A 25173-nucleotide genomic window follows, 5' to 3' on the forward strand; every position below is an offset into this window, starting at 1 on the left:
AATGTTTTTGCCTCGCCTTTAAAACGCTCGTCCTCGGCCACCATCCTCTCGAAGACCACCGTGACCACTTGGCGGACGGTAGCGGCCGCGGTGTTGTTGGTGATGTTGTCCTTTGTGAAGTGGAGGCGGAAACAAAGCACGATGGCCTGGGAAGAGGAAAAGCAAATACAGTCATACCTCTACTTGCGAAGGCCTCTAGGTACGAAAGTTTCAGGTTACGAATTTTTTTTATATATTTTCTTATCAAGTTACGAAATCCCCCCAAAACTAAATGCATTGCCTTATCCGTTATTTTATTTTGAATTTCCCTTATTAAGTGATTAAAAACTGTACAAATGCAACGTGGCACTTATTTTCACACACACACTGGGGCACACGTAAAAGTCTAAAATGTACTACAAAGTGGACGGCTTCCGGCCCAGGTAGAACGGACTTTAGCCGCCATCTGGCGGACAAACACGAGTATTACATCTATAGCAGCCGAGGAGGGAGATATTTCAGTGGCGCATGGCACATTTTCATATGCTTTTTTAAATTTTAAGACATTAATAATGATTTCCTTATATTTTTCTCTCATTTTTGTGTATTTCCTCACATCTTTCATACAAAATTGGGCCACTTTGACCAATTTTAAAGGGTTTAGTTCACGTGTCAAAGTGGCGGCACGGGGGCCAAATCTGGCCCGCCGCATCATTTTGTGTGGCCCGGAAAAGTAAATCATGAGTGCCGACTTTCTGTAATAGGATCAAATTAAAATGAAGAGTATAGATGTATATTAAATTTCCTGATTTCCCCCCTTTTAAATCAATAATTGTCATTTTTAATCCATTTTTTCTCTGTTTTAGTTCAAAAATCATTTTGTAAAATCTAAAAATATATTTTAAAAAAGCTAAAATAAACATTGTTTTAGATCCATAAAAAACTGAATATTCAGGGCTTTTAATCCAGTTCTTTGAATCCATTTATTTAAAAAAAATCTAAATATTATATCTAAAATGGTCCGGTCCACATGAAATCGAGTAGACGTTAACGCGGCCTGCGAACCAACCCGAGTCTGACACCCCTGGTTTAGTTGGTAGTTGTGTGAGCACCGTGGAACGAATGAGATAATTTACATATAAAGTACACCTCTACTTACGAAATGTTCAAGTTACGAAAAAAAGTAGAGGTACGACTGTATTAATTTAACGTGTTACCGGTGTGAAGAGGAAGAGCATTTGCTCCTCCCCCTAGATGGAAGGCGGCGTGTCCACACAGTGCAACTTCTACCTTCGAAAGTACTTCATCGTGGACCACGGTGTTGGTGGTGAGCAACACCAAGACCGTCTGGAGAAGCTTCAACTCCTCCAAACCGTTTTCCATCAGCTGCCACAACATGTTGATGATGTTGCCGCCCGCCGCCTGCCACGATAAACACCAACAGTTATCTGCTTATGTTCTTTTATGGATCATAATGCATACGTGATGACCACAAGCCACGTCAGTAATGGACGGTTCACTGCCAAAATGAAGTGATGCAGAAATGAGCGAAATTGCACTTTCTTTTGGTGTTACAGTCTTTACGGGTTGCCAGATTGGACTATTTAAAATCTGTCCGTTGGCTTTTGAACTTCAAAAAGACAAAAGTAAATGCATCAAGCAATTTTTGAGTGACAGTTAATATTTTTTGGGTAGCTAGTGACAGTGATGAATTGTATCTGGACAACTACATAGTACTCCAATTGAATTTCTATGTTAAAAAACGAAATAAGAACCGATCAGTGTCACAAACACTTGGAACACCAAAGTCTCCACCTTTTGAAGATGGGTTCTGATTCTCCACATAATCTTCATGGCAGGAAAAATGGGTCTTATGGGTTAAAAAGGAACTCGGGTCTCCAAAAAATCTCCAATGTGGTCGAGTTAAAAAAAAAAAACACATCTAAGAACTGTGTATATCAGTGTGCTTTGTCTGTCAGCTAAACGATAAGTCACATCAAAATGTCCTTCAACCTTATGACTCCACTATGCATTAGCCTTGGTGCGCCGTACGCGTTTGCATAAACACGATCGCTTGACCAACCCCCCGATGCTCACCTCAGAGACCACCTCGTGGGACATGAGCCTCTGGATAGCAGCCAGACACAGTTGGGTAATTTTGGGCTCTTTGGTACCACAGCCCATCAGAAAAGGCTGCACCACTTCAGAGCTATTCTCCTTGAGAGCTATGGGGGAAAAAATGAACATGATATTAAGGTCATTATAGGAGTATTTTAATGATATTCATCAATAGCTCAACCTGTGGGAAAATTTGTGCTCCCTAACATACTCAAAACCCAACTGTCAGTCGAGATGTATCATTTCAACACACAGTGGTACCTCTACATACGAGCAGCTCTACCTACGAGATGCTCGAGATACAATGAACATTTCAAGCAAATAATTCGCTGTAGATACGAGAAAAATTTCGAGATGCGAGAAAGCCAGGTGGCCATGACATGAGAGGCTGTTTATCATTGTAGCGCACTGTCTTTTTTTCCGCATCTCTTTTGTGTATAACAGATATCTAAGAGCACTGAACGACTTCTTCAGACGAGTTTATCCTACACATGGACCAGAAAACACACAACGCGCATGCGTTGGCAAAAAGAGGGCTTTCTGGGTAATGAAGTATACTCGTGCACACAACACCGATAGCCGATGGCACCCTTTCTCAGAATAAAACTTCATTACCCACAATCAATATGTGGGTAAGCTCAACTATTGTATTTCCTGTTATTCTTTCTAAGGAAAGAAGCTCCCGCGATCGTTCTTTAAGGACAATTTCTTGTTGGCAAGTGGTCGTGCGTTATCCTATTGTGAGGACATTTGTGTGCATCATTTTGGGAATATTTTGAAGGCAATATAACAGCAAACAGTCCATCGATAGCGAACGTGAGGGTGGAGGCGTGGCAAACAGCTAAAAAGGTAAAACAAATTAAGACAAAATTAGAATTCAGTTTTGTGTAAAGTTACATGTATGTTTGAGTGTGTCTGTATATATTAATCCAAGTTAATTTAATTTTGTTTGTTCGGTTACGAGTGCGTTGCCGTGGATAAAGTAGTTGTACTGTACAGTGGTACCTCGACATACGAGTACCCCGACATACGAGCAATTTGAGATACGAGTAAAATTTCGGGCAAATATTCTACTTCTCGTTGGCAAGTGGTCGTGCGTTATCCTATTTGTGCGCATCATTTTGGGAATATTTTGAAGGGAATACAAAAGCAAACAACCCTCGATAGGTTGCATCTGAAAGTCAGGGTGGAGGCGGGGCCAATAGAGCCAACCCGAGAAGAAAGGTATCAAAATTTCAAACAAAATTAGAATTAAGTTTCGTGTAAGGTTAGATTAAATTTATTTTTGAGTGTGTCTGCATCGTAATCCAAGTTCATTTCAATTTGTTTATGTTATGTTACGAGCACGTTGCCGTGCAAAAAGTCCCCTCTTGGTGTTTTCTAATAGGTGAATGCCTGTATTATGCAGTCACAATGAATTATAGTATGTAATATATATTACGATATATTAATGTCCTTGATGGCCAAGGCGTAGACGGAGCACAAGGTCAATGGGTGGTGTAGCATAACATCATGATGCGAAAAGTAGATTTTATTTGACTACACTAAGTATTCTTTCTAAAAAAATTTTTTTTTTACAAACGTTACAAAATCCTACAAAATAGGTAAACAGTGATTAAAGGCACGTTTACTGTATTATGACAACGGCAGCCTCAAGTGGTTGTAAAAAAAAATCCTTTTAAAAGAGACTTGAATAAGCAAACTTGAATAAGCTAACTTGTAAAGCGTTTCGCATCTTTGGTCTGAGGTGGAAACTTGTGCTTGAAATGTCACAACAAAGAACATCCTTTTATGTTCTGCTCTATTTGCTTCAACCAGGCAAGATTCCCTCGGATCTGTTTATGTCTACCTACCTTGTCTTCGAAGTCGCTAACACGAGGGAATGCGTATTGTTACAAAAATTCAAATGAAGACCTTGAAATCAAAAGTGAGCTGGAAAAAAATAACACACTTTAGGACTCACCAGCCAGAATGCCGGTATTCCTGGCTGCAATTGTCTTAATCTTCACGATGCCAGATTCGGCCGCCTGAGGGGAAAGAAAGCAATTTTAAGTGCAATAAAAGGGCAGAGTAATGTGATCGCAAGAGAGAGGCTGCTCGAGAAAATTTGGGGAAAAGAAATGTTTCTTAAAACAGGAAAATGTAAAGTTCAAACTAACATCATGAGACTTCGGCTCAAGTCAAAAAGATCATTTGGATGTCTGTCAATTGCTGTATTTTCTTGCATATACGCCGTATTTGTCGCTATAAAAATGATGATTGAATCCAGGGTACGGAAATTCAACAATTTTAAGGGTGTGGCTTATACTCGGAAGCGGCTAATATGCGAGAAAATACTGAAAATAGCATTTACGATGTCCCGAGAACCAAAATTCAGACTATGAGACCTTATGATAAATCCACTTTCAATTATGCTGACATCTCTCCCCAAAAAGAAATTCTTTTTTTAACAGAATATTAGCATGATATTCAAATCTCAACACTCACTACTTCCTCAGAGAAAGAGTAGCATTTAAAATTGCCTCTGTAGCATAACGTAACCATGCCAACCGCCTTGGCAAGAGCATTTTCCTTCCAGCTTGCAACATCACAATAGAAGCTCTATGTAAGGGGAAAACTAGTTTGTGGAAAAAGCAACATTGCAAAGAGTCATCTGGTTATTTTTAACTGAAAGCGCATTTGGGGAAGAATCAAAAAGCAGAAGTGACCAAACAAGCTCCAAGCAGAAACTGAGCCAACGATCTCGATTCAGCAAATTCCAACAATTGTGCCAAGCCAGAATTTTTTTAATTTAGTATCGTAGAGGTGTGTGATACTGAAACTCATTTAAATGCTTTAGTTTAGTAAATGAGGAGCCAATACCCTACAGGACAGGTGTCAAAGTGGCGGCCCGGGGGCCAAATCTGGACCGCCGCATCATTTTGTGCGGCCCAAGAAAGTAAATCATGAGTGCTAACTTTCTGTTTTAGGATAAAATTCAAATGAAGATTATAGATGTATATTATATTTCCTGATTTTCCCCTTTTTAAATATAGAATTGCATTTTTTTATCCATTTTTTTCCTTTTGGTGTTTTAGGTCAAAAACAATTTTGTAAAATCGAAAAATAAATATATAAAAATATTTTACTTTAATATTGAATATTTTTTATTTTAAATGGATTAAATGAACTGGATTAAATGCCCTGCATATTCAGTTTTTATAGATCTAACACAATGTTTATTTTAGCTTTTTAAAAATATATTTTTAGATTTTACAAAATGATTTTTGAACTAAAAACAGAAAAAAATTGATTAAAAATTACAATTATTGATTTAAAAGGGGGAAAATCAGGAAATTTAATATACATCTATACTCTTCATTTTAATTTGATCCTAAAACAGAAAGTTGGCACTCATGATTTACTTTCTTGGGCCGCTCAAAATGATGCGACGGGCCAGATTTGGCCCCCGGGCCGCCACTTTGACACCTGTGTCCTAAAGGCTATACAGTAATCCCTCGAATATCGCGGTTAATATAGACAAAACATGGCCGCAATAATCGGAAAATTGCAAAGTAGGGTCACCCCTATTATAACTTTTTGTCCTTCTTCAGTCAGTACGAGTTTCAGCGTGGATTTTCAAATTTTTATGAACTTTAAAAAAATGTTTAAAAAAATTATAGCAGAAAAAAAATCGCGATAAGTGAAGCCGCAATAATCGAGGGAAGACTGCACAATAAGTCACGTGGAATGGCATGGTGGGCGTTTCTGGTTTTCACAGCATTGTCTTATTTTGTCACCAAAAATGATATTCCGTGGATTTTTGAAGATGATAAATTTAAAATTAACACTACGGGAATGAATGAATGAACCATCCAAACAGGGTGATGTTATGATAAAAAAATAGCGGTAACCTATTACAGGAATGTAAGCTACCAACTATCAGGATTTACTGGGTCATGCAAGCACGTAAAATGAGCTGTATTAAAATGAGGCCAACATTTAAAAAAAAAAAAACAGACCGGTTGTACCTAATATTATGACCGAAGTGTGACGTGGCAAGCAAGGCCCACTTGTATAAACAAGCAGCTTATTCATTAGAACCAAGGCCGAACTTTTTCCACGGAATCGGTCGGCTGGTGGTGATTGAATGCTGATACTATGTGGACATTAAAAAAAAAAAAAAAAAAATGAAAAGAGGCTAGGCTATGCTAATACAGCTCCCAGACTGACCTCTTTGACTGGGGGGAATTTCTTCTTGCACTCCATGGAAAGCGAGCGCAGGTCGGTCTGCATGTTCTCCAGCAGTTTCTTCACCGCTTCGGGGCTACTCGTCGACATCTTGGAGCCCGAGGAAAGTGTTCGACGGACGGACGGAAAGGAGGGGAGTAAAAACAAGTGTCAGGCGACGCGGACGTCGTCGTCGCCGCTGCCGCCCATCCACTCCCTTCTGGCTGCCTGCTTGATAATCCCCCGCGACGTTTTATTTGCCTCCCCGGGTAAAAAACGCGGTGACGCCGCGTTCCATCCACACAGCTCCCGTCTCGTTCGCTATAGGCGCCGGTGCGCAGGAAAGCAGCGACGACAACGCCGACATATGTGCGTTTTCCTCGAAGGACTTGGACATTAACCGCGCTTCATTACATGGTCGTTAAAAAATAAAAATAAATAAAAAGATATTCATTCATCGGCCGCGCTGTCAAACGATGTTGCTGGGCTAAGCAAGTGGCTTCGGCCAATGTTAGCTTGGCTGGCTTTTTTTTTTACCCACAAAGCCTCGGTGCTCTGTGGGTGACACGTCACTCCACTTCCGTAAACACTGATGTCATTCATCATCGAGATCACAGCGACCCCTGGCGCCCGGGGCGTGCATAGACTCATTGTTTCATGTTTTGGGAGAATGGAGCGTTTGCTTGCGATTTGATTTACTATTTTAAACCAAAACAAACAAAAAAATATGTTCAGTAACTTTTATTTCGTCTTCGATTTTTTAACCTATTTAGGAAAACATGACCTTTTTGGTTGTGAAGACTACAATGTTAAATTTTGGCAGTGGCTCCTAAACCGGTAACCGGTTAAATAATCCCAGGGGCTATTTAGCCGGTAACCGGTCAAATAGCCTATATGGCTATTTAGCCGGTAAGAATTCTGTGTGGGGTAAATAGTAAGAAACTACGGCTACGGAGCCACTGGCTAAATAAGTCATTAAATCCCTATTCACCTAATGTTAAAATCTATCAATTGGCAAAAACACATCAAATTTCAATAAGATTGGTTGAATGGTTTAGAAAATCCCCTATTCACTCAATGTTAAATAATAGGTTACCGGCTAAATAGCCCCTGGGACTATTTGACCGGTTACCGGCTAAGGAGCCACTGCCTAAAATTTTGGGCCTGGCGTCCACTTATGATCATTTTTCAAAAAAAATATATCATGTAAAAAGATACTTCTTTGTTTTTACATTCATCAGGTCCCAATTAGTCTAAATATCAAAGAGAAAATTAAAGGCATGCCTTGCGCGTTTGGATCTTAGAAGGTTAAATATGTAAAATTTAGGTATATATGGTAACTCGGTGCCTGAGTGGCTAACACGTTGCCCTCACGGTTCTAGGGTCGAGGGTTCGATTCTAGGAGGCTCCTCACTGCGGAGGTTGCATGTTCTTCCTGTACTTGCGTGGGTTTTCTCCAGGTACTCCGGTTTGCCCCCACATCCCAAAAACATGCATGCTAGGCTAGCTGGTTGAACACTCTAAATTGCCTAAACTTACCTATGATTGGTAGTCTTTTGTCTCCTCGTGCCCTGCGATTAGAAGGCCACCAATTCTGTGTGTCCCCGGCCTGGTACACATCGTTGGTTGGGATATGCTCCAGCACCCCCTGCGACCCTTGTGAGGATAAGCGGTTCAGAAAATGAATGCAAATGAATAAAGGTCCCACAAAATCTTCCCAACAAATGGCGTCTGCCAAAAACATATTCCTTAATCAACTACTTTTTAATGAGTTATAAAATCATCATCTTTAAAACATTAAACACAAGCATAGTACAGATTGAATAAGTCAAAAATACATCTAAAACGGTATGAGGAAACAGATGGTTGTTTTTGTAACACTGTCAAAATAATGGTGAGATTTCACTCTGCCGTTGGCAAAGGGATGTTTGCATAGATCAAGTGAATGCAATCACCATCGTCGTCGTCGTCGTCATGACGGCAAACATTCAACGTTTCAACGTAGGAATGAGCACCAGATCAGCAAAAAACTATTCAAGTGACTCCCAGGACTCCGTAGCCTCAATCGAGGTACGGCAATGAGTGTTGGGGCGGTCACAGGCCGAACCCAGACCTTGCAAGTTTCTAGCAACGGGACTCCAGTTGGTGAACGGCCGAGTAGCCTTCCTTGACAGGAGGTGCCTTCCGATAGAGGTCGCCAGAGGTCAAATCCTCCCTTTTGCGTTCACGCTGGAGTAAATCATGGGCGGGGGTGGTCAAGAAAACGAGGCGCTGAAAAATTAGACAACGACGGATATCAGGACCATGGAAAAAGTGTTATGTAACAGGCTGGGAAGAAAAAATAATTCTATTACTCTGACAATACAGTAGTCATACCTCTACTTATGAACGCCTCTAGGTACAAAATTTCAGGTTATGACATTTTTTATATGCAAATAAGTTCCTCGAGATACGAAAAAGATCCAAGTTCGAAAATCCCCCAAAAAGTAAATGCATTTCCTTATCTGTTATTTTATTTTTAAAATATTGTCGCATTGATTCTCACGTTTGTTGTTGATTACATTTGTTAATGTTGTTGTTTGAATTCTTGATGTTGCATTAATGTTCATGTGTTTGTGAGTTTGTGTGCTCCTCTCTGTCCGTTGCCTACCGTTAGCTTCACGGATAGATTTTGTATGCTTGTTATTCATTTGAAGACATTTATGAAATAATTTTCTTTCATTTTTGAGTGTTTCCTGACATCTTTCCTAAAAAATTGGGACACTTTGACCCATTTTGAAGGGTTTATTTAGTTCAGGGGTAGGGAACCTATGGCTCGGGAGCCACACGTGGCTCTTTTGATGGGTGCATCTGGCTCTTTGCTAACCTGTGAGCTAAAATATGGGAATTGCTGGTGACAGAACTGAGATATTACATCTAGAACTGCTTTAATCTTCATTTTTTTGCAGTAGACTCTTCTGGAATGCATCCTCTCATTGATTAGCAACAGCATAAGAATCTTTTAAAAAATATTCCGTTTTTACCACTTTAAAAGTGGTGAAATTACTAAAAAAAATTGAAAAGGCACTTGTTTACATGTATGTATTTTGAATTTTAAATTCGTAGTATGGCTCACAAGGAATAACATTGGAAAATATGAATTGTTTGTGGCTCTCTTCGTCAAAAAGGTTCCCGACCCCTGGTTTAGTTGGTAGTTGTGTAAGGACCGTGGAACGAATGAGAGAATTTAGATATAAAGTACACCTCTACTTACGAAATTTTCAAGTTACAAAAAAAGTCTTAGAACCAACTAATTTCGTAAGTAGAGGTATAACTACTATTTTTTTCAATGAATCCGGATTCCGTTACGAGTTTAACTTCAAACTAAGTCCACTAAGTATTTTTGGCACCATGTTATTCCTTTGTGGGTGAATCACAATACCTGTCGTAGTGTCCCCGGGGTGTTAAAAAGTTTGATGGCCACCCAAAGTGGAATACACAGCATGGAAGACAGGGCCAGGATCCAACCGATTCCGTAACCCCACCACGGGTACACGTACTCGTTGTTGTATTTCAACGGGGTGTATTTGATCAAGGCAAAGGCGAACGTACCCTAGAATAGAAAACAGAAAATAATAAGCCGTGTAACCTATTTAACCTGAACGTGTCCAACTCACAAAGCAGGTGGCGGGGGTGAAAAAGAGCCAGCAATATTTAATAATAGGGCCCGGACGATAACCAATCATGTCTTCTATGTTGTCATAGAACTTGTCTGCACCTGTAAATTGACGGGGAAAAAAATGGGACATTATGGCATCAAATAAAAGCAAATAAAAAGGCATTTTTATTCCATCCGTGGAGGAAAGACACTCACCATAAATCCACGCAATGCAAACGGTCTCAAAAATGGCCACAAAGAGTAAACACATCCCGCTAGCTGCGTAATAGTCAAAAAGCTGGAAAACATACATCCCTCCCTGTGGGTGACATGTGAAAGATTTGTTTAATATTCCAATGGTGGAATAGCATCTGGAAAAAACCCACATTACTGTTAAATTTTCCGCAATTAGCAAGATAATTCGCATTAAAAGTTGATGTTTATTATTGCCGTCAATGTCAGGGAATGAGTTGACCTATTTATAGGAAAATTGTTACAAAATGATAACTAATATTCTGATTTTAGCCTGATTTTTAAGAAGTCGTGTTAGTTTCTGACTGACCTCGGTGAGTAAAATCAGCCCCATGAGGAAGGAGACCACAGCCACGCCGAGGATAAAAAGCTCCCTGCGGTATTTGCGTCGAAAAGTGGACGGATACATGTCCACCATGGCCGTCACCAGGCTTTCCACGCACACGAACTGGAAAAAAAATGGAAAAATGAGAGATGGAATGGCGTTTCCATGCTGCGAATGAATACGGAACAGGCCCAACCAAACCTGAATCCAATGATGAATATCACAGAAGTGAACATCAATGAATTAGCCTGGCTATTTTGGTTGAATTTATCTGTATAAGCAGGTTCCACGGTTGTAAACTGAAGTTAACACGTTCTCACTTGACTATCCAGTCCCAAAAAGACGACCATGATGAAGAAGCAACAGGCCCACAGAGGAGAGAAAGGCATCATGGACACCGCTCGCGGATAGGCGATGAACGCTAACCCCGGACCTGCGTTTGAATACAATTCAAGGAAACATGTTGGTCACAATTAAGTTGAGTTTAGCACACGTGTCAAAGTGGCGGCCCGGGGGCCAAATCTGGCCCGCCGCATCATTTTGTGTGGCCCGGGAAAGTAAATCATGAGTGCCGACTTTCTGTTTTAGGATCAAATTAAAATGAAGAGTATAGATGTATATTAAATTTCCTGATTTTCCTCTTTTTAAATCAATAATTGTAATTTTTTAATGGATTTTTTCTGTGTAAGTAAATCATGAGTGCCGACTTTCTGTTTTAGGATCAAATTAAAATGAAGAGTATAGATGTATATTACATTTCCTGATTTTCCTCTTTTTAAATCAATAATTGTAATTTTTTTAATCGATTTTTTCTGTGTAAGTACATCATGAGTGCCGACTTTCTGTTTTAGGATAAAAATTAAAATGAAGAGTATAGATGTATATAAAATTTCCTGATTTTCTTCTTTTTAAATCAATAATTGTCATTTTTTAATCCAAATTTTTTCTGTTTTTAGTTCAAAAATCATTTTGTAAAATCTAAAAATATATATAAAAAAAGCTAAAATAAACATTGTTTTAGATCTACAAATAAACTGAATATTCAAGTCATTTAATCCAGTTCTTTTAATCCATTTATTAAAAAAAACAACAACTAAATATTATATCTAAAATGGTCCGGCCCACATGAAATCGAGTTGACGTTGACTAACCCGAGTCTGACACCCCGGTTTAGCAGATTTAGCAAGCTGACACACACGCAACCAAATTCATTGAGTTAGAAAACTGATTGAGAAAATGTCCACATTTGGGATTCAAATAAAAACATTAAAAACAGTCAAATGATCCTTCAAAATGGAAACCCTCGACATCGACACGGTGTGAAAATGAAACCCGCTGAAACCTCAACTAAGCCTTTTCTAGGTGAGAGACGAGAACCACTGACCGGATTCGGCCACCTCCGAGATTGGGACGTTCTGTTCGTAAGACATGAAGCCCAAAATGGAGAAAATGGCAAAGCCTGCCACAAAACTGGTGCCGCTGTTCAGGAAGCACAGAGACAGACAGTCCCTGCAAAGAGAAAGGAGCTCGTAAAGATGCTGTCGGGACATTTTCTGAGCTTATTGTCAAACTTGCATGCTTTTTTGAAAGGGCACTTTGAACTTCCTAACCAAATGCCATTCAAAGCCAAAGTAGTGTAATGCTGACCTGTAGCAGTTGTTGTTGTACTTGTTGTAACTTCCCAGGGCGGTGAGACAGCCGAGACAGATGGCGTAGGAGAAAAAGATCTGAGTGCCGGCGTCCATCCACACCTTGAGCGCGCGCGACAAAGAAACCAACAAGATACAAACTACGCACTTTGGTAAAGAGCGTGTACGACGTCGGTGCTGTAAATTCAGTAATTGGTGAAAGGGGATTGTGCGGTTGTATGACAAAAAAGCTCCTTTCTTAACATTGGACATTTTCTGCCCCTCAATAAAATGTCAATTACCGTATTTTAATACTATAGTTCCATCTAGTGAATGTATAACACAATGTCCTACTACTACTATAGCTCCATCAAATGGATGTGTAACACAACCCCCTACTACTACTACTAGTATAATATTGCTCCATCTAGTTGATGTGTAACATAATCCCCTACTACTACTACTACTACAAGTACAACAACAACAACCACTACTACAACCCCAGCTGCTACAACTACTACAGCTACCACTACTACAACAAGTACTACTACTACAACTACTACAAGTACTACTACTACAAGTACTACTACTACAACTACTACAAGTACTACTACTACTACAAGTACTACAGCTACCACTACTACAACAAGTACTACTACTACAACTATTACAAGTACTACTACTACAACTACTACAAGTACTACTACTACTACAAGTACTACTACAGCTACCACTACTACTACAGCTACCACTACTACCACTACTACTGGTACTACTACAACTACTACAGCTACCACTACTACTACAACTACCACTACTACTGGTACTACTACAGCTACCATTACTACAGCTACTACTGGTACTACTACTACTGGTACCACTACTACTACTGGTACCACTACTACTACTACTACTACTGGTACCACTACTACTACTACTGGTACCACTACTACTACTACTACTACTGGTACTACTACTACTACTACTGGTACTACTACTACTACTACTACTACTACTGGTACTACTACTACTACTGGTACTACTACTACTACTGGTACTACTACTACTACTGGTACTGCTACTGGTACTACTACTACTACTGGTACTACTACTACTACTACTACTACTACTACTACTACTACTACTACTGGTACTACTACTAGTACTACTACTACTACTGGTACTACTACGACCACTACAAGTACTACACCTACTATTACTGCAAGTACTACAACTACTATTACTACAAGTACTACAACTACTATTACTACCACTACTACTACTGGTACTACTGGTACTACTACTACTACTACTGGTACTACTGCTACTACTACTACTACTACTACTGGTACTACTGCTACTACTACTACTACAAGTACTACTATTACTACAACCACAACCACTACTACCACTACAACGGGACAAACCTGCGGGTCAGAAAGACGTCCCACGTCAGGGTAGAGGTAGAAGTAGATCCCCCGCGATGCTCCCGGCAGGGTGACTCCACGGATCAACAGGACGACCAACATGGCGTAAGGGAACGTGGCTGTGAAGTAAACCACCTGCGTCGGAAGGATCATCGGGAATCAAAATCTTTTCGTGCAGATACCAAAAAGTATTCCACTTTTCTACTTTGCCTTTCACATTTTACAAAGCTAACAGGAGACATTGAGTCTGTTGGGCCATATAAAATATGTGTAGAGTGCTTCAGAAAGAGCAAAAAGAAACATTGATCAGCAGGTCTAGATTCGACACATGGGTGAAAATATGAAGAATGGAAAAATGTGCATTATTAATATTGCATCCTAAAAATCATCCAATTGTGAGAAAGGGCCTACCTTGCCAGTGGACTTGACTCCTTTCCAAATGCAGAAGTAGCAGATGACCCAAGCGACGGCCAGACAAATCACCAAGTCCCAGTTCAAAGAACCAATTTGATGGATACCTGGGGAAATCCGAAGCACCCTGCGTCTGCGACACGTGTCACAAAATCTCCGTTATGCATTTTGGTGGCGCATAAGAGTAAAAACAGAAAGAAAAAAAAACATGAATTAAAGGAACTTACTCCCAGAATTCCATGACCGGCGACGTAGCGTTCACCGAGGGAACGATGGAGTCGTTCCTTCTCTGAAATGTGACACAGGAACCTTGAATTAAAGAGGGATTTAAATGCATTAGTATTGCACACGTCAATTGGTTTCTGAACAAAAAATAAAAAAATATTGAGATACAATAGCGAGTAAAAAATGTGTTTAGGAACCAATCATTGATTAATCTATCCCGGAGGTGGCCAACAAGTTAGACACAAAGAGCCAACATTATTAAATGTGAGAGTCAAAGAGCCAAAAATCCAATCTGCCTATTTAAAAATAAAATAAAAATCATTTATTCTTTGTTTTTAATGGGCCCCTGATGAATTTGGGTGTGTTTTAAGAGAGACTACTCCCTTGCAACTCCCTCGTGTAATGTCTCTGCGAGCACTGGGCGGAGCATTGCATTTTTTTCAGTGTTAGTTTTTTTCCCGTTAGTCAGTGCGAATGGCTCAGCGATCGCTAAAACGAGAGGAGTAATACTTGCCGTGCAAAATGCATACCTGTCAACCTCTGCCGATAACTGCCCTTATAAATGATTATGATTCCCCTTACAAACCCCCCCAAAAACCTTACAAACACCGTACGAGTCGTACGACTCGTACGGTGTTTGTAAGGTTTTTGGGGGGGTTTGTAAGGGGAATCATAATCATTTATAAGGGCAGTTATCGGCAGAGGTTGACAGGTATGAAAATACAATATATAAAAATGGGGCTCCTACCCGTGTTCCAGGTGTTATTGCAGGAGGCCCACGGCAGGTCCCAGGTGAAGGAATTGGACAGGTAAAAGATAGCCCAGGCTAACACAATGATGTAGTAAATGTTCAGCAAGGCCACAATCACTTGAGTAGCATAGCCCACTCCTGCCAAAAAAGTAAGCATCATTTGATGTGAAATTATTTCCGAGGGTTAAAAAAAAATTGATAAATGTGGGTGCCTTCAAATAAAGGGCAGATCTTCCTCCAGGCTGTAACGCCGCCTTCACTGGTATATTGTCCAAGCGCCGTCTCCAAGAAGAAGACGGGGATGCCGCAAGTGAAGAGGAAGATGAGATACGGGATGAAGAAAGCACCTAAAGACACACATTGGAATCCCAATCTTTTTATTATTTCTTGAATTTTTTGACAAGGCCGTAATTGGGCAAGAGTTGTCCTCACCTCCTCCATTCTTGTAACACAGATAAGGGAACCGCCACACGTTTCCGAGCCCGATAATTTCTCCAGCCACGGACAGAATAAACTCCACCTTGTTGCCCCACTGTCCCCTTTCTGTCATGTCCTCTTCTGGACTGACGACGACGTCCAGAGGGGTTCCCCGTCCATTGGGGGCCTCCGCCTTCATCCGCTGCACTGCGTCACCTTGAGGATGAAATATTAAACAGAAAAAAAACATTACTACACGGTGGTTCGAGTCATTCAATAGATTTGAGTGCACATTAAAATATAGTGAATATAGTTTTTAAAAAAAAGGATGACCAAAACTACTTGAGTCAAAGTGTACTTTGGCTGTTGTACTTTCTCGCGCCGCTAGAGGGAGCCCACACGCAACTCATAGAATACGCCTCTTGTCAAGCAATTTAAACAGCATTTATTTGGATTTTATGTTGGCTCATTTTCCTCCAAAACATTCAATTTAATTTGGTATTTTGAAAGAATACCAACACATGTAAACATTTGGAATATAATCTATTATCTGGATGTCCAGCATTAATATGGATAAATCAGATTAAACAAAAATCATCAGTTTTTCTTTTAATAAAAAAAAAAATCATTTGAATGACCCCATAACCCCGTGGCCTACACTTTGATAACTGCAAGCTAATGCTTAACTTTTTATGTAACACTTGGGGTCACCTGGTGGTCACTACAATGTACACAGTCAATATTTGATGTCACTAATGTCATGTTCATTGCTGACTTTGATGAATGACAACACATTAAAAATAGCTTTTTTTAAATTGCTTCTTAACAAGTGTAATAATTTCATTCCTGTGATAAAGATCAGATCAAATGTCAGATATTGAAATTAGGATGCTTGAAATAAAGGAATACATTTGACCCATTCAATATATACGTAGACTGTAATAATGGAATTGACTAATTTACTATTTATAAAAATATTAATCACAGTAAAAACAATCTAACATTAATAGCGAATCATTTTATATATATATAAAAAAACATTCCTTCTAAAATGACTAAATCCCATCCCTGCTTTATATTGTTATGCATGTATTCAGCCATTCAGCAAAGCCAATATTTAATCAATTAAATATTTTTGCTAGCATTTTAAAACCAAAAGGACCAAAAAAAACCTTACATGATTATTTCCTAAGACTTTTCTCACTTACCTTTCATGACCTTTAAACAAAAGGAAGCCAAATTGAAGGTTCAACTACATAACACTGCTCGAGGAGCAGGTGGTCTAGAAAGACAGTTTCCAACTCCAATGGACAAAACCCAAATCCTGAGCCTCCGTATCGCTCCTATCTGGAGCAGTTTCTCCAAAATTTCAGCACACTGGTGGTCTGTGCTGGCCCAGGTTTGTGCACTGATTGCGTAACTTTTACACTCCATAGACACACACAAACACACATACGGACACACATTTTCTTCAGGCCTTTGTATACTCAAAAAGGACGGTGCAAAGGTTGTTCACGTTTGGCTTGCATCGTGTGTCGCCATGTCTCCAATTGGTCAATTCAAAGTCTCCCAAAATGCTTTCTAATCCATATTTAGATCTAAAACAGCTGAATAAATGAACCTTTTTGGTCAAATCTGGACATACAGAGCAACTTTCTTCACTATTTGTTGCATACTACAAACTGTTTTAGTGTTGCGCATTTAACTCTATTAATCCAGATTCACTCCTCATTCTATTTCGTCAACTCAAAAGCTGTGCTAATCGAAAATCCAAAGCGATGCAACACTGCCATCTACAGATCTCTGTTCATTATCTGCGATTGACAAGCTTGAATTTCACAAGCGAAGTCCTTACATTGGACAATGAGATTTTACATGGCAAATAACGAACGCGCTAATGTTAGACATGCTGATGTTGGTACACGGTCGATTGGTCGCCGGTCTTTTGGTCGCCGATCTTTTGGTCGCCGATCTTTTGGTCGCCCGGAAGGTAAGTGCTAATTACCATTTAAATCGTTGCTCAAATTCCCTGAATACAAACTGTGAATTACTATTTAGTCATACTTAATGCCCTAGTAATTATTAGGCTAAAGAAAAGCTCCAAATTTCCCAGACTTTATTGTTTTTTTGTTGGAGAACTAGCTAAGACCCTGACGGACGTCGCTTCTTAAAGGGACAACGCATGTACATACAAACTCTTCTACACTCACATGTCAGCTCAGTGAAACTGCTCATGGCCATTGTTGGCTTTTTTTATTGATGCGTAGACCGTGTTGTTTTACCTTGTTTTGTCGCCGGTCTTTTGGTCGCCAGGACCGCGACAAAGGGCGACCAAAAGACCGGCGACCAATCGTCCGCACACGCTGATGTTGATATACATAAACCATCTGTCAACGTATACGTTTTTTCCGCATTTTATACGTTTTTTGATCATTTCAAATTGTGTATGCCGTATAACAACTTTTTACGGGATTTTTTAAAGTACGTTTTTCGTAAAACCGATCTCGTTTGACCCATTTGGGCTCTAATCCGGATCGTCTCGGTCACTGGTAGCGGACAAAAACGTCATCGCCGACTGCTATTAATTTGTATATTTCACTATATAAATACTATAGCGCGTCAGCAAGCAATGTACCCAGACAATCAAACTGTCAGCGTCATACAGCGACATCTACACAATCTTGAATTTAGTGCACCAACTAATTGGGCACCCCGTCCACATTGGAGAAAACTTTAGACTTTTATACGAGTAATGCATTGCATTTGTATTTTTTTATCGCTTAATAAGGGGAATTGCAACCATTAATTAGGCGAGCAATTAGTCTAGGTTGACAGCTATGATATACATACATAAAAAAACAACACTAACATATCCACTTAGTAATTTCACCTCAAATTATGAGCACAATCCCCCCAACATACTATATTAAAATGTTTTTTTTTAGAAATATCGGACGGACATGGCTCCACATTGCACGATGTAGCGCCTCTAAAAGGGGGCAAAAAACAAGTCTTTCTTTCCCCCCCAAGCAAATTCCTTCCCCACAGACCATTCAGAATGTTTTTTCCCACCACAGGGGTCTTAGAATGGTGGGCTTCATGGCATTTGTCAGCAACCCAAAGCTCTGTATGGAGGTAGAGGAGAATAGGAGCAGGCCACGTGCCCCCCTCCCGCTCACAGCCCCCACCTAAAATCAAATTATAATTCCAGACACAATCGCGTTTGCTTCAGCTGCAATGGCTCGGACTTTAATGAAAACCTGTCCAATCATTTCACCATCATTTTAAATCTTTGTGTTTTGCCACCATCGTAGCAAACATAAACAGTGGGAAAGCAATATAAAATGAAATAAAGGCTTAATTTGCCTCAATTGTGCTTCATGTCTCATTAGTTTTGTTAAAACCATTATTAATGACATAACCACCCCGTGTTGTTTATATTGACAAAAAAGGGAAACTTATCAATAGATGGATTTCAACACAAATTCAAGTCTGTTTGCTATCAATCTAATAGAATCCATTTTAAAGCATTCACTGGAAACTGCTGACCTCTAGTGGTGTTTCTGTTCACCTACTTGGAAAGGGAGCCAATTACAAGAGCTGCGTCTACAAAATTATCATATAATATAATTACTGTATTTTCTCGCATATTAGCGGCTGTTTAATCGAAAGGACCGTCTGCTGAATTTTACAATTTCTCGCGTATAAGCCGCCTTCTGATTCACAATTTTCACCTCCATATTCATGCTTTTAATACGGAGTACAAATGTGTTACTTTGAAGGGAAAATGGTAATCGAAAGGATCGTCTGCTAGATTGCACATTCCGAAAGGGTGTGGCCTGCACGTAGACAAATTCAAAAAGGAAGTCATGTGAGCAGTACAACCAGGAAGTGTGACCGTAGCGGTCTAGTTTGTTGTCCCTAGGTAAGACGGCGGTGCCCTGAGCGAGCAATGGCAGGCGCAAGTGAGTTTTTTTTCACGTTTTATGCAAGATACGTTTTTTTTTTATTTCTTGAATTTCATTCATAGACATCAAAATTAATTTTGTTTAGCATTTTATCTGTTTATCTTTTCTCAATTTTGAAATAAATAAACGTATCGGCCGCATTGTCTTGCGTAATGGCGTTTCGTCTTTGTCACCGTGCAATTTTGTGCATGTCAAGTCTAATTTATGCGCATATAAGCCGTACCCTGGATTCAGTCATCAATTTTTTGAGCGACAAATACGTCTTATGTGAGAAAATACGGTATACAGTGGTACCTTGACCTACGATCAGCTCTACCTACGACATGCTCGAGGTACGAGGAAAGTTTCGATCGAATAATTCGCCCTAGATACGATCAAAATTTCGAGATGCGAGAGAGCCAGGTGGCCATGACATGAGAGGCTGTTTATCATTGGAGCGCACTGTCTTTCTTTGCCGCATCTTTTTCGTGTATAACAGATATCTACGAGGACTGAACGATTTATTCAGACGAGTTTCGACCAGGAAACGCACAACGCGCATGCGCGGGCAAAAAGAGGGCTTTCTGGGTAATGAAGTATACTCGTGCACACAACAAAATACATAAATTTGTTTGTTCGGTGCGTTGTTGCCGTGGATAAAGTACCCCCGAACACTCCTCCCTCGCTGTCTCTACCCTCCGCAAAATGCGTCTAATTTTACTTATATTAAACACATTTTATTACTATTAAACCACTAGTTATGTGTGACTTTGTTAATAGATGGCAAATTATAAGAAATAAAACCTTTTTTCCAATCCAATATCCTGTTTTTGGTGTTTTTTCAGAGGGTTGGAACGAATTAATTTGTTTTTAGTTCATTTCAATGGGAAACGTCCGCTCGAGTTACGAAAAGCTCGACATACGATCTCAGTCCCGGAACGGATTAAGATCGTATGTCGAGGTACCACTGTAATTACATCCATAGAGACAGAGATGGATTAATGGATCTAATATTGTAATGCCAACAAGCCCTCACTTGTAGTCCATTGTTTGTTCCCACCGGGCCACATGATTTAGGCTTTAATAATTAGTATTCGTCATGAAACGGGTACTCTGGATGGTCGCTCCACCTGTAAACAACAGACAAACAAAACAAGCATGTAACTTCACACAATAGCAACAATTTTTTTTAAAAAGTCAGTCCTACTTACATGAGAAGCTCCACAAAACGAATGTCCGTATTGAGCCCTTCGATGGCTTTCATTTCTTCTTCGGACAGCGAAAAGTCAAAAATCTGACAGGACGAGCGTTGCAATCGCGCGTTCAAAGAAAAGAAGAAAATATTTCCCATTTCCGATGACAATTTACATAAGCAGTCGTATTGTATGGCTTTGTTTTGGTCTGAAAAACGCCCACCTGGAAGTTGTGTCTGATCCGCATGGGATTGAAACTCTTGGGAATGACCACCACTCCCCTTTGCACATTAAAGCGCAGAGCCACTTGAGCGCTGCTCTTTTGGTATTTCTTCCCGATGGACGTGAGGAGCTCGTCCTCCAGCATGGGAGGACATGTAACATTCACCCTGTTTGACAAGAAACAAAAGGTCATGATAGGCAATCCAAGAAAAGATTACAGTAATCCCTGGAATATGGCAGATAATGTAGACCAGACATGGCCACAAGAAGACAAAATGAACTTAATACAATTAAGAACAAAGCCTTGCTGCCTTCACAAACAGTTTCATTCTAAACGCAAAGCTGTACCTCGCTTTCAAGGACTTAGACTAAAACTCACATTAACCTGTTTCTTTGGATTTATATCAAACGCAGATGAACTATTTTCACTGCAAATACAGTACCATATTTTCACGACTATATGGCGCACCGCATTTAAAGGTGCAGTGTCAGTAATGAGTGCTATTTCTGTATTTGACACACACACAAGACGCACCACATTTAAAGGCGCAGCCAGGGATGGCAAAACATACACCATCTTAAACATACGGACACACGCTAAAAACAGGCAACGGAAGCAAAACTGAGTTGGGTTGTACTTTATTTAGCCATTTTACAATGTACTCACGTCATCATCACCCGCAAATCCATCAAAGTCCTCATTTTCTGTGTCTGAATTGAACAATTGTCCAAAAGAGTCATCGAAAACGCCGAGTTTTATACGTTCGTCCAGGCGGCCACAATCCATTTGCAAATAGTAGCTAGCGCAACTAGCCTGGCGCTTTAGTTAAGCCTCCGGGAATGACGGCAAGCTCAGAGTTCAATTTCGTGACTTGGTTTTTCACCGCTGCTTCGGGGGGCCTTAGAAACCAAACCGAAATTGTTTTGCAATAAACACATGCCCACACTATATACGGGTACCTTGTAGGGGCATGCCTTTAGCGTCTGACCCCACCCACGTCCGCCTTCTCTTTATATAAGAAGCGTGTCGGCAAGAAGTGTTCTCAGTTAGGCTTTAGAGCTTACACACGGCGCTCCGCATTATAAGGCGCCCTGTCTATTTTGGAGAAAATTTAAGACTTTTTAGTGCGCCTTATAGTCGTGAAAATACGGTACTTACATTATATATACATATACACACACATATTTATATATATATAGATATATATGTGGCTCCAGTTTTTTTTGCCTAGGTCTACAATGTCTTCTGTGTCTGTCTTGCTATATATGTGGCTCCAGTTTTTTACCTAGGTCTACAATTTCTTCTGTGTCTGTCTTGCTACTGCAACCAAGGAAATTTCCCGAATACGGGATGAAATAAAGTCCTAATCTAATCTAAATTAGTATGCTAGTAATAATAGGGGTGATTTTTTGGGATGATCCCAGCCATGTCTGGTCTATAATATCCGCAATAATCGAGGGATTACTGTGCAAGAAATGAGCAGGGCTTGTTACTTTAAAAAAAATCCAAATGTTTGACTAGTAATACTAAAAGGTTTTGGCATGTACCATGATGCATCTCTGGACGAGCCCAGCGGGCAGTAGCCAACAATAACAATGTTCTTCTGACGACAATAGTCTAGAAGTTTGGGCTGTGTGAAATAGGGATGACATTCCACCTGGCCGACAAGACACCATACGACATTAGTCATCTTATTTTGAGTGCAAACATCAACGCTGACATGGAGTACAGACCTGGTTGGATACGGGCTTGTGTTTGAGTCCTGGTTTGTTTAGAATCAGTTCCAGTTGTCTGCGATTAAAGTTGGACACGCCCAGTGACTTGCAAAGGCCTGCATCTACACATGCCTCTAATGCCTAGACCAAAAAAAATAAAATAAAAAGATGGTACTATAATATGCATCTTGGTGGACATAAACAAGTCAAGAAGGAAACAATCTTCAACGGCGGTGTGTCTGAGCGAGCCGACGGCGAACGGTTGAGTTTTGAGTACCTCCCAAGTTGCACAAAGGTCTGTGTGGTGGTAGATGTACTTGCCGTTTTGGTCTTTAGGATAGAACTCCTTCCCGGGCTGAAATGTAAAAACTGAATATTTGGAAAGGTATTTTATCACTACTTTCTTTGTGTTTTGCTCATCTTTGATTGTGCATGGTTAACTACGATATTTTTCAGATTATAAATCGCAGTTTTTTTTCATAGTTTGGCCGGGGGTGCGACTTATGTGTGAAATTGTCTGCCGGTAATTGATTGGGCACTCATTTGCCACCCTGTCCCTGTCAAAATGGATTGGACATCCAACACCACAATGGCGCTGACAGATGAACAAGCGCAGCCAGTTTCAATTCAATGGATGTCGATTGTTGGCAACGGCAGGTACCGTATTTTTCCGTTTAATGTACCCGGGTACATTAAATGATTTTTGCCTTTTTGAGCCTCCCCTTTGTGCGCCATTTAATATACCCCTGCCGTTTAATAAACCCGGGTATATTAAACGGCAACTCAGCTTTTTGGGCAAGATTTGTATGGTGTTCATGGGGGGATGATTATAGATACTTAAATTCATTCAAGTTATTTTGTTTACTAATGAAACAGATTAAGGTTAATCCTGTTACATGACCTACTAAAACCTACTACAGGTAGTCTGCAAAAGGTTGATGCACCCAGTCACGGCATAAAGAGTGCGTAGTGGATCGTACCTTCCCGTTTGTGCGCCATTTAATATACCCCTGCCGTTTAATATACCTGGGTATATTAAATGCGGGGTATATTAAACAGAAAAATACGGTAATAAGATATATACCAAGAGGTATTAACTAGTGCCATGTATGAGGACGCCAGATCTTTAGGTTTAAGTCATGTATTTACTTTGTTTTTTCGATCCCCAATGATAGTGTATACAAGGTGTACTAAGAACCTTAAATGCCATTGGAAGCTCAATGATGTAGAGATCCACATAGTCCAGTTTTAGTGCCTTGAGAGTCCGTTCCAAGGTTGGCCTCACCAGTTCTGGTGGATGGAAGGTGTTCCAGAGCTAGCCAATGACATAACAACGTTGCAATCATGACTTCCTAAAAATGAAATGCAAAATGCCAAAGTCATTATACCTTCCCACAATAATATATGTCCTCTCTTCTCACAGTTCCATCCGCGATCTTTTCTCGAATGGCCTGACCCACTTCATGTTCGTTGAAGTACACCAAAGCGCCATCAAAGTGCCGGTAGCCCGCGTCGATGGCGTGCTTGACGCAATCCAAAGCTGCGCCTCTTGCCGTCTGTCAAGAGGTTGAAAGCACATTTGGGTCATTCGGCCTCATTTTACCCCCAAATTTGAACACTCCAGTTTTTCCTCCTCACCGTCCGAGGGTCTCCGTAGGTGCCCAAACCCAGCAACGGGATCTGGTTCCCGTCACTGAGAGAAATCTTATGGTTCTCTGCACTGAGGTTCATGCTGCCTTATGTGGTGGATTTATTTATGTAAGCACGGTCTGATAGCGGATCCAGAACGGGCGGTTGAACCTTGAACCTGACCTTGAACTATCACGTGTTTATTCGCGCAAATGATAAGGAGCGTCTGTCATAAAAAAGCTGCTTTCAGACAAGAACCTGTGTTACTACTACCGTATTTTCTCGCATATACAACGTATTTTTCGCAAAAAAAAAAAGACTGAATCGAGGGTACGGCTTATATATGTGCACAAATTACACTTTACGTGCACGAAATTGCAAGGTGACGAAACACCATAACGCAAGACGATGTGGCCGATACTTTCATTTATTTCAAAATAGAGGAAAGATAAACAGATAAAACACATAAGAAAATTTATTTTGACGTCTTTCTCTCATATAAGCTGTATTTTCCACTCAAAAAATGATGACTGAATCGAGGGTACGGCTTATATGCGCACACATTTTAGAATTGACATGTACGAAACTGCAAGGTGACAAAGACCAAACGCCATAACGCAAGACAATGTGGCCGATACGGTCATTTATTTCAAAATAGAGAAAATATAAACAGATAAAACGCTTAAAATTTATGTTGACGTGTAAGAAAAAAAAGGTATCTTGCATAAAACGTAAAAAACTCACTCACTTACTCATCTTACCTTTTACCGGTAGATAAACTAACCCGCTACGGACACACGTCCTGCTTGTACTGCTCACATGACTTTCTTTTTGAATATTGAGGTAAAAATTGGGATTCAGGGGACGTCTTATACGAGAGAAATTCTAAAATTCAACGATTTTAAGGCCATTTTAAGGGTGCGGCTTATACTCAGAGGCGACTTATATGCGAGAAAATACCCCATACATTTTACATTCGCTCTTCAGAAGCCTCCAAGAGAACAGCTAGCAAATCGCTAGCCAGCACTTGCTAACCTATCATTTGATTGCATCACTCCGCTCCAGTTGTTTAGTCTACATCGGAGTG

At 40.1% G+C, this 25173-nt stretch overlaps 3 protein-coding genes across 6 annotated transcripts in view; all 3 read right to left on the bottom strand.

The window, feature by feature from the left end:
* The window catches only part of mon2 (MON2 homolog, regulator of endosome-to-Golgi trafficking), a 30502-nt gene extending 23644 nt beyond the window's left edge, over positions 1 to 6858 (bottom strand). For 2 of the 3 annotated variants that reach the window (XM_077597285.1, XM_077597283.1), the window contains exons 1-5: positions 6310 to 6857; positions 4061 to 4124; positions 2077 to 2204; positions 1270 to 1401; positions 17 to 146 (exon numbers count right to left, since the gene is read on the bottom strand). In XM_077597285.1, the coding sequence (XP_077453411.1) occupies positions 17 to 146; positions 1270 to 1401; positions 2077 to 2204; positions 4061 to 4124; positions 6310 to 6417 (562 nt within the window). In that variant the 5' untranslated portion in view covers positions 6418 to 6857. Of the gene's footprint in view, positions 1 to 16; positions 147 to 1269; positions 1402 to 2076; positions 2205 to 4060; positions 4125 to 6309 lie in introns of all 3 variants that reach the window. The other variant, XM_077597284.1, reaches the window with a different exon arrangement.
* A 1193-nt stretch (positions 6859 to 8051) lies between these two features.
* On the bottom strand, positions 8052 to 20588 carry slc6a13 (solute carrier family 6 member 13). Of its 2 annotated transcripts, XM_077595401.1 has the most exons (16): positions 20538 to 20588; positions 20363 to 20456; positions 15395 to 15595; positions 15175 to 15309; positions 14960 to 15100; positions 14214 to 14295; positions 13987 to 14119; positions 13576 to 13710; positions 12168 to 12271; positions 11905 to 12029; positions 10841 to 10953; positions 10506 to 10643; positions 10160 to 10262; positions 9963 to 10063; positions 9728 to 9898; positions 8052 to 8577 (listed from the first exon to the last, which is right to left on the bottom strand). In XM_077595401.1, exons 2-16 carry the CDS (start codon positions 20394 to 20396, stop codon positions 8431 to 8433), a joined length of 1863 nt encoding a protein of 620 aa, XP_077451527.1. In that variant the 5' UTR covers positions 20397 to 20456; positions 20538 to 20588; the 3' UTR covers positions 8052 to 8430. The 2 variants fall into 2 exon arrangements, with proteins under 2 accessions (XP_077451527.1, XP_077451528.1); XM_077595402.1 differs by lacking the exons at positions 20363 to 20456; positions 20538 to 20588 and adding an exon at positions 16588 to 17510.
* Positions 20307 to 24250, bottom strand: LOC144070889 (aldo-keto reductase family 1 member D1-like). Its single transcript, XM_077595403.1, has 9 exons — positions 24096 to 24250; positions 23846 to 24013; positions 23656 to 23772; positions 22735 to 22812; positions 22476 to 22598; positions 22290 to 22399; positions 20743 to 20908; positions 20538 to 20620; positions 20307 to 20456 (listed from the first exon to the last, which is right to left on the bottom strand). The coding sequence occupies exons 1-9, from the start codon at positions 24186 to 24188 to the stop codon at positions 20414 to 20416; spliced, it is 981 nt and encodes a 326-aa protein (XP_077451529.1). The 5' UTR covers positions 24189 to 24250; the 3' UTR covers positions 20307 to 20413.
* Positions 24251 to 25173: the final 923 nt, after the last annotated feature.

This window comes from Stigmatopora argus, chromosome 3, assembly GCF_051989625.1.
Source record: "Stigmatopora argus isolate UIUO_Sarg chromosome 3, RoL_Sarg_1.0, whole genome shotgun sequence".
Lineage (NCBI taxonomy): Eukaryota > Metazoa > Chordata > Actinopteri > Syngnathiformes > Syngnathidae > Stigmatopora > Stigmatopora argus.